Source organism: Larus michahellis, chromosome 5, assembly GCF_964199755.1.
Source record: "Larus michahellis chromosome 5, bLarMic1.1, whole genome shotgun sequence".
Classification (NCBI taxonomy): domain Eukaryota; kingdom Metazoa; phylum Chordata; class Aves; order Charadriiformes; family Laridae; genus Larus; species Larus michahellis.
The window spans coordinates 23,449,659-23,467,294 of NC_133900.1; the positions used below are offsets into that span (position 1 = coordinate 23,449,659).

Genomic DNA, 17,636 nt, shown 5'->3' on the forward strand with positions numbered 1-17,636 from the left:
GTGCGCAGGCGCAGAGCTCCCCTCAGGGCGGGCTCCGCCCACAGGCCGCTCCCCCCGTGCCGTGAGGCGCCGCTCTCCTCAGTAGATCCAGCCGCCGTTATTCGTCATCGTCCCTTACAGGCCGCTAAAAGACGGGCACAGGGGCCTACTTCACCTGGGACGGGGCTGGTGGAGTAACCGGCCCCATCGCGGCTCTCCCCGCCCGTCTTCAGCGGCCCTCTGGGCTTGTGCCAAAGCGCCGGTCGTCGGGGGAGCCATCTGGAGTTTAAAAAAGCGCGTCTCGGGCATTTCGAGTGGATAACGGTGTTGAAGTGCAGTCTTCAAGGGGCGCGTGCTCCCGCAGCCCCTGGAAAACAGCTGAGTTGGTAGCGTGAGCGAGGCAGGCAGTGCTCTAGGCCAAAATGCAGCAAAAGCTTCAAATATTTCAGAGGAACGTCCTTCCCTGTTGTTCTGAAGTGTTGCCCGTAAGTAAAAACTCAAGGTTTCAAGTAAAAACAAGTGTCTGTTACGCTTAGTTTGAGTTGAACTGAGAAAATGGGTTACTGTGTCTTCCCACCAATGTTAAATCCCAGACTCTCTGACTTTTCTCACACAAAATTGTTTAAATATCTCAGCTATATTGTCTTTTTAAATCTTGTTAACACACTTAAGTTCTAGTGCAAACTAAAATTGAGTCACATTTCACTACTTCAAGTTTGTGCAAGTGAGGACAAGTGCTGTCTTGATTTTTCCGTGCTGGTTTTATGTTTTAAGATTAGGTTAAATGAATATAATCACAAATATTCAGTGTAAAAGAATATTGATGTGATCACAAAAAGGCCCCCTTGGTGTAAGGACAAAAATAAGCAAATAGTTTTCCCAAAAGGCGCTATGTGTGAAGCAGCAATAACGAGCAAAATGACGTAACGCTTCCGACTTTAGCCACAAAAATGCTAACATTTAGTGTAAAGTTCTCTCTCATCACAGATACATGGTTGATGGGGTATTTTCCTTGGAGTTTAACTGTCAGTCTTTAGGTAGAAATTCTGTCTTGGATTTGCTTTTTCTATTGTTTTTTTGAGCTGAGTGCTCACAGTATTAGCCCAAAGTTTAGTGTGGCAATGAAAGTGGTTCCCGGCGTTACTATGAAGAAGCACCGCTTTTCCCTCCTGTCACTCTCCGTGTGGGAGCAATCTCCAGATGTTTGATGGTTTTGAGCCTGGCACTGGGCAGGGTGTTAGCACCAACATTAGAGGGGCAATAAAAGAGGTGCCCAGAGACAGTGAGAACAAGCACCACTTTTCCCTCCTGGCACTTCCCATGTAGGATCAATCTCCAGACGTTTCATATCTATTGAGCCCAGTTATGGGGAGAGTGTGAGCCCTACAGTTAGAGGGGCAATAACAACAGTTCCAAGACAGTGAGAACAAGCAACAGTTTTCCCTCCATGTAGGTCTTCATAACTGTAATCAGGCAGAACCCATGTGGCACTGAGAGCCACCTTTGCGTCAGAGAAAGGTACTCAGGGACTGCGGGGGGCCTCTGCAGGAGACATATTGGAGGGTTTGGCTCTGTACTGTTAGACAAAGACGACCTTTTGTGGTTTCCCCCTGCTCTCCTGCTCCGTGGAAAAGGCAGATTGAGACCATGGCCAGCTTCAACTGTGTACAGTAAAAGTATTTCAATTTTAATTTTGTCTGTCTCCTTTCCACCTCCTTTTTGGGGTGCCTGCATGATTTCCAAAGAGGGGGATAACAATTTGGGACAAAATCTTTCCCTTCCAGCCTTTTGAGGACCTTGGTAATGCATTGAAATTGCAAGCAGTAGTTACTACCTGCAGTTAAGAGGACTACATTATGCTTTTGGAAATATTTGAAGGCAGTCTGCTCTCTACTCTAGCAATAGTAAAAAAGAGTTTGTGCCTCCCCACTTGTAAACTGCTTTGAGTGTCTGAAATGCTTGATGTTATGGGTACTGCTGAGATGTGCAGGAGCACAAAGTTCATGGTGCAGAGAAGTAGAAGATAGGCTTGATCTTGGCATTTACTTACGTACATGTGATAAGAAACTTCATCAGCAAAAAGAGAAACCCTATGACAGAAGAAGTATTCACAGTCCCTGAGAATAGCGTGAACATGCACAGCTTGTGGTGCAAAGACAATGCTTTCTCCCCCTTGGGGAGCCAGTGCAGGCTAATAGTGTACTAGTTTCTTGCTGTACAAGAATCAGAATTCTTCCACCCACCCTGTTGCGTTAGTGTCCTAAGTAATCTTTTTGGCCGTGTCAGTGTGCTAGGTAACCACTGTTGAGGAGCATTCCCCTCACAGAACTTAGTTTCTGTTGTCTGTAGACAGCAGCCAGTGACACTGACCTCCACTGCAAAGTGCCCTGAGATCAGTCAGAAAGCAGGGTAAAATGCTTAGGTAGTATGTTATCATTTTATCATCCATTCAGGTAATGATAGGGTTTAGCAGACTGAGCATGCGGGATGTTCAAATAGGATGTGGGAGGTTGGTTTGGTTTGGCAAGTGCAAACCAACCGTGTCTTTTTCAGTGTCTGCTGCTTGAACATGTGTCTGCCTTGGCTGATCTATTTCTTTTGTTTGCCTTTCCTAATGCTCATAGGACACTGAAGGACAATACTGAAGCTGTTCTGGACAGCACAAGAGCCATGAAACAGAACTTGCCTGAGGGAGGAAGATGCCAGGATACCATAGTGATAGTTAACTTAGCGTAAGTCATTAAAGAGGTTTGAAGTAAAAGGCTCCTCTGACAGCTGCCCCAGCAAGGGGAATGCATCACTGAAGTCTTAGTTGAGGATTTTTTTCCTATGCAAGTATTCATCAATGCTGTATTTTGAAAACACTGCGAGAGTGTGTTTTGCTTAAGCCAAAGATCAGGATCATCCTTTTAACTGGTCTTAGTTTTGTTCTATTCCAAATCAGGAGGTGTTTGATTATAACTATGTGTAAGATGAATTCAAGGAGAAAAATAACAGAAATACCTCCTCTCTTCACAATTTGAGTACAAGAAAACTTTCACTCTTGGTGATGTTTGTATGGTGACAGGAGGAAATGCTGTTAGATCAATTTTTAGGAGCTTGTAAAATTCATGTAAAGAAACAGAGCTGGACGCTAACCCACCGAATGCCGAGAACAGCCTGATAATTCAAGTCCTAGAAAGTGGCTAAAACCTGGTAATATGACAATTCTTTGCAGGTGGTTTTGATGACAACTCTCCACTGAACTCGGTGGAGCAGTTTGACCCATGCAGTAAGAAAGGGAAATACGTAGCAGAGCTTACAACTCTGAAGCATTTGATCCCATAGTGAAGAGGTAATTTAAAACTTTTTATTTGGCTTTATAAGACAATGAAATCTGCCTATATGAAAACACAACATAATAGAGTGTGCAGCAGGAGGTTTATCTGTTGTTTCCTGGTAATAATTGAATAACGTCCATGACTAGTGATGCAAGAGTGCTGCTTATGCCACTAGATTCTTGTAAATATTAAAGCACTGTCTCCTCACTCTTTCCATCCTTTGTCCTGTTCCCTGCATTCAGTAAGAATTGACATTCTTCTGGTTGTTTCAGTCTGATTTACCAGACAAATAATGAGAATAAACTCAAGGGGTGTATTTTTGTGCAGAGTATACAACTAGGCTGTATAACAGAATTTCAGACACAGAAAATAAATACTTCCAAGTTGCTTGGAAAGGACAGGAACTTCCCCTCCCTGCCATCTTCTTTAAGTGGGAACGGGTGGGCTCTGTGTCACACTGCAGGGCAGAGACAGACATGGCTGTGTGCTCTTGTCTCAGCAGCCAGATCCGGGACGTGGGACAAGGATCCAGCAACGTTGTTAACTGCATGTGAGCTCTGCTGCCTCCTCCAAATGCCCGAGGAATGAGAATACGGGAGGCACTGCACAGCTTTTAAACATCGTGTTTTGTACAGCAGGTTAAGAAATAAAAACAATACATTTTCTTTGTGAAAGTGTTACCTTCTGCCACCTGTAAAGGTTTTGGTGGCTGTCTATCAATAATGATATAGAAAAGCTTGTGAAAACACCAAGTAAGAAACTGTGAAACCAAGTAGCCTGGCAGTGCTGCTGCCAGCTGATACATTTCTCCTCTTGATGGGAGAGTGCCAGCACCCGTGGGTGCTGCCTGTGAGTAACTCACATGCATTGGTCCATCCTGACAGCATCCAGGCACCAAAGGGAGACGTGTGTGTTCGCAGGGAAATAAGGTTACAACAAACACAGTGGTATTCCCCTTGGTGTGGGAACAGCTCTGCTGTCGACCCTGTAGCTGGAAGTCAAATGGTGCTAGGTTTGAGCACCATCGTTAAGATAGATGCTTCTGTTGTATTTCAGTTTGCACACCACCACCCGCAACGACATTTGTGCTCAGGCTTCTGGAGGCATATTGTTAAGGGCTGGCAGGAAAACTGCAAAAGTTTACAAGGAACAAGTCTGTTGCCAGTATAGTGGTGTCCACATTCTTAATCTTAGACGGCACCAGAACTACAAAGATTTTGTGCAGAACTGTTTCTAGAAACACTATTGCTGGAAATGTGATAATGATGTTGAAGTATATTAAAAAAAAAAAAAAGTATAGGACTACTGTGGCAACACGCAAATGACTTACCTGCATATAAAGCTATTGTGATTTAACACCAGCAAACTCGTTTTTCTTCTTCCAGTACTGGCAACAGGATAAGGGTGACAAAGATGGAGCCCCCCCAGGTTGAGAGAAAAGAGCAGCCTACCCTCATTCCCCATGGTGAGGCAGCCCTCCAGCAGCAGCAGCAGGCATTAACTCCCACTGCATCTTTTAATTTAAAACTAAACTCGGGATTTGCGATAGCAAAATCATTCAGGATCATGAATTCATTGCATCTAAACATGATGCACATCTGACCCCAAATGTGGAATTGTTACTGCTTCTATTAATGATGTTTTTCCTGCATCTAAAAGCCTTGAACTCACCCATAAAAATCAGGAACCCAAAGAGGTCTGTTAGTACATCCTTTAAACACAAAGAAAAAATAATTTTGTAAGAATCCAGTGCAGTCACTCACATCAGAGTTTCCAGCCTGCTGATTTGAACAGCCTGCTGATATGAACAGGCTTCCAGGAAGAGCAAGACCAGACTCTGGACCACTCCTGACCAGCCCCCTTGGCTGTGTATCTCCAGTCACGACTATGCAGCCAGCGCTTATAAGTCACCCTGCTGCCACCCCAGCTTCTGGGAAATGCCACCTCCCCGTCTCAGCTCTCTTGCTGCCCCCAAGTTAGATTTCTACCCGTTTAAGTGAGATTTCTGACCACTACATTAAAATAGGAATTTCTGTTTGGGTTTTTTACAGGACATGCCATAACACCATGATGATGCATGATTATTGTTTATTTCAATTTTGTAAAATACATCCTTTCAAAATAATCTTAAATTCACACCTTATTGTTTACATTCAAAGAGGATTGTGAGAATTCAGTTGTATTTTCACAGCTTTAATTACTTTTAAATATTGCTCTTCCTCAAGGGCATCTCATTCCTAATAGAGCCATGCTTGCAGCAAAACTGTTTGGATTAAACATACTGCTAAAATATTCAGATGTGGACAGAAGACTTTAGAATGCGATGCAAGTGCTACTTGCATGTTTTAAAATGTAAACAAAATATATGCATGCATTCTTAGTCCCATCAGAAAGACTATTTCCTCCTGGCTTGATCACTGGCTGAGGGAAAATGATTTCACTGAAATGTCCTCCTGTAGAGGGGGACGCAGTCTGGCAAATAACCAAGCCTTCGCAGAGGGCTCTGCTGCATGGAAGCAAGAGGTAACACTGATCCCAGCCAGGTGCTGGAGGGATCCCGTATGTGTCTCCAGGATCTCTTTTCAGATGCAGTGGGATCTGGGGGCAGTTATTCCAGCGTCAGTGTTGTTAACCCTTGTAGCATGCATGGATGTAGGGCAGACTGAACACGTCAGAAGCAATTTATTCATCAAAACCAAGGAACATCTCTTGCTCACGATCCGGTAAGACTCAGGGGAGCAGTGGAAGGTTAGTTAAATAAAAGGACAATTGCCACCAGCATGATTGATGGCAGACTCTGAAACCAACACTCCGGCTGAATAGCCTCTTTCTCTGTGCTCCATCGGACTGCAGTCAAGTGCTAGCAATATAGATGCAGACAGACCAGCAGCAAGAAGACTGTCAAAGCCCCGTAAAATTATATGAGATTGCTTTGCTGCTCTGAACTTTTGTGCACACTTACTTAAAATCAGGCTGCCTTCCTGCGTCCCGACTGCACGGCCTCAGTTCTGTGTTTTACCTCCACTTGCAACAACATTTTGACTCTGAAGTGATTCCATCTCATCTAGGAGTTGGAAAAGAGCTGCATGAGAAAATCCATGTCAACAGGCAAAAACATCTACAAACGGCAGACACTGAGGAATGGGGGGCAGGCCTGGTCGACTCAGGGAAACTCCTGAGTAAATAAAGGTTTGTTAAAGTTAAAATTGAGTGCTCAGAATGCAACACTGATTGCGCAGCTTCCCAACAACTCCAGCCCAATGTAACTGCCCTGAACCACAATGAGAAACAGAAGCAGTTGCGTTTACCTCATTTGCTGCATGTCCTCCGCTCTGTCTGCGGAGACAGCTGCAGGATGCTCAGCCTGATCTTGTGTGATGGGAGCACGGCTCTGACACCAAATGACACTGAGATTGATTTTACAAAAAAGTTGTCATCGAGCAATAAGAATTCAGCCAATTAACTTGTTCAAGCTTAATTAGAACAAATGCCTGGGAAGTCTGTAACTCCAGATTACTCCCACAGTTAAATGGGGCTTTCTATCTTCATTTAGGCTGAAACTGCTTTTAAAACTATTTTCAACATAGCTGCAGTGCGCATTTTTGCAAACCCAGTACTTTATTCCAGATGCTCCACTTAAATTTTTTGCTGACTGCTTTTACCACATCTGTATTGGTTTTCTAAACCTTTTAATGTTCTCTCGACTGGAACTGGCAGCAAATAAAGTACTCCGAGCCAGGAGATGAAACTTATATTTGTAATTCTTTCCTGGCTCTGTCAACAAGGCTGGTGTTGCTGCCACTTCACAGCATTTTAACGCAATTCCTTGGATTCCACACAGTTTCATTTTAAAACTGTTCCAGCACAAGGGAAAAAAAAAAGCCAACAGGCAGCTATGTAATTTCTGCCGCCTGACTTGTCTGCAGGGGTTATCGCGTTCCACCACTGCACGCAAAAAGCCCGCGCAAATACACAGCTGCCATCAGTGTTCCACTGAAATGGTGACTCCATCTTTCAATGGGTGCACACCCATATGTTAGGTGACACAGCAACCAGCGTCCTGACAGAGATAAGACGACACGTGCACTGGGCTGTGATGACGAGAACACAGGTGTGGTACGGCTGCCTGCCCGGCTTCTAGGGCACCCCTGCTACCTGGCAGCATCCCACAGGAAAATTTCTCTGAAGCTTATTAAATTAATGGTCCTGAAAATTAATACTCTAAGCAGGCAACTATGCAGCTAGAGCTGTTCCTGGGAGCAGCAGCAAGGCCTAGCTCTGGTTCAATTGCCAACGAGAAGCATTTTTGTGTCTTCATTTGCTTGATGGGTAAGACTTAACTCAGGCCAAGAATCATAAGCAAATTATCTTCCCCTACACACATTTTCTAAGAAGGTAAAGTAAAGAAAAAAGGACAGTGCAAGTCAGCACACCTAACTCAGCACAGGCTGCTGGAAGAAAGTAATTGCAAATCCATGCACTGTTCTGACACAGTCTGAGTCAGATCTCCAACTGAACGGCCGCCAGATGAAACAAACAGCACATTACGCCACATGGCGATTTTCTCCTGCTTCTCACTTTTCTGTTGTACAAGCAGATGCCAGCTCCCCCGCCAAAATCTTGCTCAGTGCAGGATAGAAAGGACAGGAATGGAAGAGCAGAGCCAAAGAGCCCTTCTTTCTTTCCCTCCTCAGTGGGCATCCTAGCCGCTCTTGCTGCTGCCATTTGGTTCCCAAGGTCTTCCTTTTACCTCCAAGAGACTGCCATGCCTTTCTTTCTCTTACCTCTTCTTTCCCAGCCCCTCGCACCTGGCCCTGCTTTGCCCCAGCTGGTTTTCGTGCTTTTTAATCACTCCCCACCCGACATGGGTTGCTGGAGCACCCTTAGCCAGCTAACCATACTCTGTCTTATCTAATTACCACCAAAGATCTACAACTTCATGCTCCCCCAAGGACCATCCCCTCTGCTCCACACACTCCCTTTTCCTACTTGCAATGTCTGCACACACACACTTCAGCTTTCAGACGAAGCCCCTGTCACTGTGGCACCAACACTGCTCCAAGGCATGCCAACACTTCCTCCACTGCAGCCTGTCAGAGGGGAAAAAAGGAAAGCTGAGGTGGGCATACACTCATCCTGCTCTATAAAGCCCATGGCCACAGAAACACACAGCACAGCCCTGCTGGAGTCGTTAGCCAGGGCACTGCTGTCTCCAGCCCCTTAAGATTCATCCCTCTGCATGTGTCTGGTGCTGATTCACATTCACCAATGACTGGTTTTTAGCAGAAGGTTAGTTACTGCCCTTAATTAAAGTTATCCTCACTGAAGGAAGGGCAAAGCTGTCAGACAAAAGGGACCGGTAAAACAAAAGACTAATTCTGTCTTCTTTTTCATGTTAGAAACCAAAAGACAGAGGGCAGCATCAGACTAGTATGCATGCAGTCAGAGAGAGGAAAAAAGGAAAATACATACTTACCAGGCATCCAGAGCTTCCAAGGGCACCTGGCCCAGTAAAACATACCCCAGCCTCAGTCAAAATAAATAGGATTTGGAAACATGCTGAATATTTTGCCAAAGTAGTACTTACAAATGAATCCCAGCATCACAGTCTTGTCAGGAGGGACACCTGAATGTCAAACTTCAAGGTTAAAAAACCTGAAACACAACATTTTGATATGTTCCCTCAAAAGGTGGGAATGAGGTGAAGACAGTGACAAGTTTGTGCTGTTGAGTATTTCAAGAAATGCAGCTGCATTCCAAGGGAGATGCGCGGCACAATCACAAATTGCACAGCCACATCAACCCTCACCTCCAAGCAAAGCTGCACCCAGGGGCTGTGCTTGTGCGACTGTGTGCGAGCAGAGCACAGAGGAGGGTGAGACATCTCAGCAAAACAAGAAATTCCACCTGCCCAGGCAGCTTGGTTTTAATTTCATCTTTACAATTTGACCAACATCTCTTTCATCTGAAGAACTTGAAGACAAGCAAGTTAAAACTCATGTTTTAATTTTATATATATATATATATATATATACACACACACACACACATATGCGCGCGCAGCAATTCACCCTCAATACAGAAGACAAACAAACAAAAGATCTTTGGAGAGATTATTTTTTTTAAATGTTGTATCACAGATGTGATTTTTGTCTTTTTCGAGGACTATAAAAGGCAGATACTTCTAATTCACAGAAGCCTCAGAGTGTGGATTCAGTGCTGAAGTCAAACACATCAGTCTTCTCCCCTCGCTTATTAGTGCATCTTTTCCCACTGGAGACTCCATTCTGCCAGAGGTTTGGCATCCTCATTCCTCCCTGGGGCTCTAAGACATTGTGCCTCTCCCACACCCAGGCCACTGCTGTGTGCCAGCACGTGAAGAGCTGCTGTGAGAGGGAGGACTGGCTCGTAACTCCTCACGGGACAAGGACCATTTAACAGATTTAAGACCAACGTTCCATGTTCAGGAAACCTAACAGTTATTTTTTAAGGATGTTCTCACTGAGAATTGCAGTTTATTTACACTCTATGATGATGAGTAAAGCGGGGTGAAAAAAAGAAAAAACCCAACCCTGTATAATAACAGCTGAAATAGAAATCCCACAGAAATGACCCAGAGCTGCCAGCACAGGGTAGCTGGCAGCTGAACAGATGGGCAGCAGTTTGACCAGCACGCAACAATTTATGTGCTGCCCGGAGACCTGATGACAGGAGCCCTGCTGGCACCCATGGCACTACCGTACGCATTCACGTCCCGAAGAAGACACCACGACATCTTCAGCTCCTGCCCTGCTTCGCAGATTGCATCTTGCTCAACCCTTTTCCCAGGGCCCTCCAGAAAAATGAGATAAAGCAAAAGCCTGACCCCGAATCCTAACCAGCTCTTCTCTGAACAGTGAGGAGAGCTCATGAGCAAGTTCAGAGCCTGCTGCACCTCATGTGTAACAAGCAAGAAGTTGCACAGGTTGGAGCAACTTTCAGAAATACCTTTCGGCTGCCACAGACCGCACACGGGCTGATACATGGCTTCAAATATTGAAAGGGAACACAAAAAAACCCTCTCAGTTGGGATGCAGTTTTCCTGGCTCAACAAAAGTGGACAACATCGCCGTATTGCTATGATAGGAAATATTGGACCCAAAGAAAACCTGAACCTCGGCAACACTGAGCAGGAGAGGAGAAAAACCTAGCAGGAATTCCAGGAACCCCGTACCTTGACAAAACATCGCAAAACAGCAGTGATCACACAAGTCCTCGTTTTAGGAACACAAAGTTTATGGAAACACATTCAGAAATGCTGATGATGGCCCAGGAACACTGTTGGTTTCAGGTAGTGACAGGGGTTACTAAAAGTGCAATTAATATATGGAAAGCACAGGCTGCCAATGGGCTATCTTAGTGTTTGGAGAGTAGCATAGGGCTGAGAAAATGCAATCAACTTTAATGCAGCTGTTTTGCCAAAAATAATATCTGTTTTTGAAAAGCCAAGCCAAAGCAAGAAGGCAAGTTAATCTATAATCTATAAAAATCTCAAAATAAATTAAACACAGTTGCAAAATTAGGTTTGGCCAATAAAGGCTCAATAAATAAACAAACAAAACCAAGAAAATATTATTGGAAAACCCAAAAACATTTTTGGCCCTTTTAGCCAAGGCAGGCTGCTGCCCTAGGGCAGAAAGCTGAGTGGGGCCATCAAAGCCTGCTGCAGCCCCATGGCCTCCTGGCTCCCCCTTCCCCCTCCTTGCTTTTGCCTCAAGTGAGAAACATACCTTTTGGGGTGTGAGAGGGAAGGAAATGGTGGGACAGAGGACACGAGTGACCCAGGAAAACCATCACCCCCCAGGCCAGCAGACAGGCCAGCTCGTGTCCAACTACACCTTGCATCCCACCGAAACCAGAACAAGATTCACAGTTGCTTAATCCACATATGTATGGCCACAACCACAAGCTACCTTCCCATGCTCTTACCCTCCACGCATCTTTCAACCAGCCTGGGGCTGACCTGGTTTCATGCCACTTGAAACACTCATAGCAGTGAACCGAGTCCCAGCCCCACCTTGCCTGAGCAAACGCACCACCAAGTTCCTTCTGTCTAGTCTGTAGCTAAAAATCCCACCAGATGCTCATCTGGGGACATTTCACATTCGATTTTTTTTTGCCTAACTAGATATTTTTTCTTTTTATTCTTACTTCAATACTGATTTTGCCGTTGGGATTTTAAGCATGCAGTGAAAAAGTGCGCTGATCCCCTAAAAAGTGTACTTTTCTATACACAACATCTGTAACAGCAACAGAGCTAGTGGGTATTAAAACAGGTTTCAGCATCCTCTACAATTTACATACTACATTAGAAAACCACAGCCATTATTAGCAAATATCTTAGGCACAGTGCCTGTTGCAGAAAGGACCTGAATGATACACATGAATTTCATCACAATAGTGCAGAGAGAGGTGCAAAAATCATTCTTCCAAGGAACAGTTACATTGCCTGACATAAAACAAAAAGCGGGAAAAGGCCCAAACAAGAAGAATAAAGCCATTGCAAAGAGATCACCTTGCAGGACCAACAAGAAGCAGAACTACCACGGGGCATGAAATCCTGAGGGATTCTCTGAGGGGAATCCTCCTTGCAGCACTTCAGAAACGTATCCATGAACTAGACCTGAACAGACCCTCCTCCCAGCTCCCAGTCCTGCAACACCGTTGTGGCAAACGCAGAGCAGTACGCTTTAGCCACCCTTTCTGTGCCTTGTTTCCTTATTTAACTTGTTTGAGTGCATGAAACCAAACCCGGGATATTCCTGTCAGCGAGCGCTCAGAGCCAGGCTCTGGTGGCCATCAGCAGCTGACTCCAGCAGAGTCTTCCCTGAATCCATATCAGGTGGACAGAAGGCAGATGTCTTGAGTGGTGACCCTTCTGCCACTCTGAGCATCGAGATTTGCACCCGTTCCTGCTCCTAAATGAAAGGGCAAGGGGTGATAAACAGGGGAGCAATTGAAACACAGACTTATTGTACAGAAATTCATACTTAAACCTTATTCAGAAAGGAAACACTAAGACCATTCAGAGAGGATAGGCAAATTACAATTTCTTTACAAGAAGGTGAGAACACGAGGACTCTTGCAACAACTCATAACACACAGGCTACTTCATTTATTGTTTATTTCCCCATATGAATGAATCAACCATCTCGGAAACTCCATCACACATAGGGCAGAAAAAGTGATTTACAAGAGGGACATACAGCCCCAAAATAAGTTTAAGATGTATAGATTTATAATAGGAACTAAGGGGGGGGGGGGAGAGGACAAAACCAAAATCAAGGACATTGCAGTCACACTTTGACTTTCAGTTACAGAAGAGATCTCTATCTCCACAGAAGTGGGGCTTTCAACTATTAAATAAATGGCATCTTAAAAATAAAACATTTGACAATTTCAACACATGTATTATTTCTTCTAAGTAAATATTGCATGGAAATGATGATGCTTTGCCACCATAGCTGCCTCCTCTCCTCCTGGGACTCAACCATCACCTCTCTTTTTCCTTGGATTCATCGTTTTCTCTCCTAATGGCAAATGCTATTTCCTCCACTGTTATGTTTTGGATTGGGTTTGTTTGGTTTTTTATTTGTTTTTTTTGGTTGTTTTTTTTAAAGGCCTAAACAGGCCCAAATGAGATCAACGAGCATCTTTCCTAACCCTTCGCAGGCCTCTGACCTAGCTCAAGGTTGAAATACGATGGCTTTTTAAAAATTACTTATTAAACAGTCTTCTCCATGACCTGAAACAAAACATAGCTTCCTGCTATGATGCTTGGTACTGATGCTTTCACAGTTCGCCTTTGAAATGAGTGCTGCCAAATAGCCCCCCACGTGCCTGCGACACGAAGTGCCCGTGATTTTGTTTCCTCCAAAGCCATGGGGTGTTTGCCCTGGGAGTGGGAGCAGCCCTCGCAGGAGCAGCCCTTGCAGGACCGCCTCTGCACAGCAGCAGAGCACATGCTCCCTTTTCCCAACTGTAAACAAGCAAATGCCAGTAGTTCATCTGCCTTCACCGTGTGTCTTCTCACCGACTTTGCTCGCCCAATGCCCTTCCATGAACTTTCCTAGGAGCAGGGCAACAGATTATCACTATCTCGGAGCGAACTGCCCAAAAGCTGGATGCGGGACAGGGGCAGTGACATGCCCTGCCTTGCGCATTGCAGCAGGAGGTCCCCCTGGGGCGGGTGAGCTGTGAGCAAGTGGCTCTTTGATGGGAACGTGGCCTAGCAGCAGGGAGGGATATGGGTGTACGCAAATGAAAGTTCGGGGGGGACCCGTGTCCCTGCTTCACCTTACTTTCCCTCAACACTCTGCTATGGTTCTTGCAGACTCCCACAGCGATTTTCAAGTTCAATAAAGCTTCCTTCTTCCTTCCTTCTCCTCAGCTGGTGATCTTAAAAAGAGCTTTGTTTGAAGACAAAGTCAGAAGAAGGCATCCACTTGCTAGTCTGGAATTGAGCTCCAAAGTGCACATCAAGCCTTCAGGCCAGTTGGCTATCCCTGTGCTTCCTGAGAACAAAGCAGTTAATGCTGAGCCTCTCTCTGTCCCTATCTTACTCAGAGCAGTCGCTCCCCCAGGGAGGAGGGGGGCAAGTAATGTTTGATAGGTAAAACAGGGAGGTGGGGACATGGACCTTCCTTCCACTGGTTAGGACAGCTTATCCCTGAAACGCACTAAGGCTTTCAATAAAGTGAACATAAAAGGTTCCTTGACGGTGTGGGAAGACCCAGCCAGGGTCCCAGTGGTCCTGCACTGCCAGGGGAGGGGCAGAGGAGAGCTCCCTTGTGCTTGGGACTAGGGTTCCTGCCAGCTCCTCCCAGAGGCAAAATGACTACAGGCTTCACCGTGGCAGGGGCCATTTCTACAGAAACTACTTTTGGAAACGCAGACCTTTTGCTGATATTTATTTACTGCCCATTTTCATGAGCCTCAAAACCACGAGCAGGTATTTTACAAAGCGGGTACCGCTGCACGTGTGCAGACCTGTTCCTCCATCCTGAAAGTATGTGGAAAAGGGAGGTACTTCTTTCCCGTAAGCACAATTATTTTGGGATACCATCCTTCTCTTCGCCACTCAATCAGGCCTGTCAGAGATAGGGTGAGGGATGCGAGAGGGGACCAGAGAGCTAAGGCACACTATTAGATACGAGGATGGCAGGATGCTGCTGTCACACAACAGGAAATCTTTGGGTAGAGAAGGGTGCCATCTTATTGACTACACAAATGCTGAGGATGCTGCATTCACTGTTACTGTCACCTGCAAAATCACAATTTCAGAAATGCAGCTCCCAACAAGGAAAAAGTGTTTGCAAACAGCTAATTATTCCCTTTCGTGTTCCCTTGACAGATTTCTAAGTCGCTGGGCCCATCCTGTAGTTTGGTTGAGAAGGGTCACATGAAGGATGCCCTACTTTGATACCGAATCCTGCTCTTAGATATTCACCAAGACCAGCTACAGTTGCAGGCAAATATCCAAATGCAAAATTTGTCTTATGTTCCACATTCAGACACTTAGTCTCTCCTTAAACAGAAGCGATTCCTCCCCATGTAAGCTCTCAGACTCAGAACAACGTCCAAGCAATCACAGTGACCCAGCAGAGCTGTCCACCCCAACCCATCGAAGTGACAAAAAGCAACCGGACAAGGAGTTCTCAGTGTGAGCGACGTCCCTCCACCACAAAAGAAGGGCAGAGCTGTTTCCAACCACACCTGGTCATTTTGCCGCCCCAGCTGTGTTTGGCTTACAAGGCTTAAACCAAGCAACACCGTAAGTAACAGTTCAGGTGCTAAGGGCATGTGTGCAAACAGGTGCATGGCAAAGAGCATCAAAGCAGCAATGACGTAAAAAGTGAACTTGCAGCACTGAAGGCAGCGGCTTCCCCCCTGATTCTCAGGACAAGCAGCTGGTGGAAAAATGCAAGAGGGTGAGGTTGGAAAGCAGGCAGGGCAGACCACTTTGCTGTTTTTACTCTAACATAATGCTGATTGGTGCTGATAAGGTTGCTACTTGCTGTCTGAGGAACAGAGACACTAAAGATTGCATCTGTGCTTGCAAAAACACTTTGACATGTCTTCTGGGCAAACAGCTGTTGCAGACTGTGGGATGTTGCATAATAACCTCTGGAGGCAGATTTCCTTCTTGTCGGCACTTCTTCATGTGTGATTATTGTCCTGCTGGTTATTCGTAATAGAAATGTTTATTGACCATCAATACATTGAGCCATTCAGACAATTCATTGCACTTCGTCGTTTTAAAGGAAGGTGCCATCAATGCTGAGGCTTTCCTCCATCTCTTCTTTTTCAAGGCAGCAAAGTGCTACCCTAAAAACACAGTTCAAAGTTTTTCCAGTGTAACCAGATCCCTTCCACCTTGATTTATTTTCCCTTGCAGATGCTTTGTATCCAACGATTCAACAGGTCAGACTGTTTCTGAGGCTTCAAAAGTGCAAAAAAGTTCAAGGTACTTAACCACCTTGAGCACCACTTAAGGCGTATTTGTTTCCAGTCTCAGCCACTGTAAACCCTGTCTAGTGTAGTGTACCAGTTCGGTCATGCTACTGTTCAGTGCCAGAGCACACGTCGCTGTGCCGAGTTCAGCAAAAAACTCTGGAAAAAGGGCAGGGAGAGAAAAAACATTTGGTTGGTTTCACACAACAGGCACGTCTGACAGGTGAGGGGGCAGCAAGGAGCGACAACAGCAGCACACTGTCAGTCAACAAGTCCCATTAAACACATTGTTAATGCAGAGAGCTCAGCAACATGAGAAGGCTGGGAAGCATAACAAGCACATGAGGCAGGGCATGGGAGAGTAAAATGCACTCACACACGCATACACACACTTGAACTGCCGCCCCAACTGATGCCTTTAAAAGGACATCAAGACTCCATGATAGATAGGCAAAAGTTTGGGTGTTCACACACGTGCCACATGCTTCCCTCACATTTTAAACACACCAAATTGGAGCGCCTTTCAGAGCAATGCCTGGAATACACACAGCTGTTACTGGACTGCTCCTCTTCCTTCATCCACCTTCAAACTTTGGAGACATAATGATTTCTCAACTGAACAGGTTAGAAAATTTGTAGAGCTTGCCAGGCTATACAGCTCTGAATCAGATTGCTTATAGCTGGGCATATCAGGCAGATTTAACAGAGTCCTCCTATCCTGCCACCAACTTCAGGCACCACGCTCCTCTTCCCGCACAGGCAGGAGATGGCTTTTGCAGCACATCTGAATCTGCCAGAAGGTGCCAGCAGGCTACACACCCTGCTCTGTGCTGGCAGTCACCTGTGCAGGTGACAGTGAGTTATGGGAAATCATCACACCTTTCTTACCAGTCACCTTTCCAAGACAGCCCCCCATGACCTGCCTTCCCGTGACATGGGCTCATCCCAGTCCCTCCAGCCTCGATCGTGTTGCCAGGTACCTTTTCAGAAACTGGCCACTCTCAGCTCTCCTTTTTCACACACAAAGATTGAACCTGGAGGCTGAAAGTTTCTGTTTGGCTGTGCAAGGAACTCTTCAGAAGCACAGAGCACGACGCTTTCATTCTAATACTTCCCAATTCAGAAGCAGAGAACACATTTCCCCTGATTTTCCTGCTTTTGTTTACAAAAATCGGTGTTCAGTACAATGATGGGTATCCAGATACAACTGGGTACCCATGGTGAACAGAAGAGCTGTAAGCAGAGACCAGGAGTCCAAAACCCCTGCCTAAGCAAACAGAAGATAATCTGATCTGTGACTACAGCACCGTGTGAAAGAAGAGTGACTTTACATGCACACATCCAACCTCTGCTTGTCCTCGCTGTGGGAGATCACAGGCCAGAAGGAAGACAACGTGTTATAGCCTCATGATCCATGGTGCTGCTCTGTATTACAGCGAGAAGCTGGGTCCTGCACTGAAGGCACCTAGTTTTCGACTCGCCAGAAAGCATTTCAGCTCTGCACAAGTGACTTGGACATCAGTTACAACTAACTGCTTTCCAATAACTTATGACTTCCCTGTTTAAGGGAACTTGATAGCTGGAGGCCACTGCTCGCTCTTCTTCTTCTTCTCCAACCCTATGAATTGCATAAAAGAATCAAGGATGTGGTCTTTTTATTAGTTTTATGTACTCACTCTCTGTACCTCTTAGCATCTGTACATTACACCAAATATCAACAAGTGTCAGAGCTGGAACTCCTCCACCTTCCTGAACAGTGACAACTGCCAAGCCTACGTGAGTATTTACTGTTCTCCTGCACAGATCCACTCTCTTGAGAGCATTTACTACCCCAGTCGTCATTCC

General features: G+C 45.5%; 1 protein-coding gene and 1 long non-coding RNA gene across 3 annotated transcripts in view; one reads left to right on the top strand and one right to left on the bottom strand.

The window, feature by feature from the left end:
- Nucleotides 1–93: 93 nt before the first annotated feature.
- Nucleotides 94–3,970, top strand: LOC141744003 (uncharacterized). The gene is made up of 4 exons (XR_012587304.1): nt 94–464; nt 2,604–2,711; nt 3,197–3,313; nt 3,799–3,970. It is a non-coding gene; the product is annotated as an uncharacterized LOC141744003 (long non-coding RNA).
- Nucleotides 3,971–12,430: 8,460 nt separating this feature from the next.
- Nucleotides 12,431–17,636, bottom strand: part of AFF1 (ALF transcription elongation factor 1) — a 96,842-nt gene continuing 91,636 nt past the window's right edge. For both annotated transcript variants that reach the window (XM_074589140.1, XM_074589139.1), the window contains one exon: nt 12,431–15,950. In XM_074589140.1, coding sequence (XP_074445241.1) covers nt 15,829–15,950 — 122 coding nt within the window. In that variant the 3' untranslated portion in view covers nt 12,431–15,828. The remainder of the gene's footprint in view (nt 15,951–17,636) is intronic.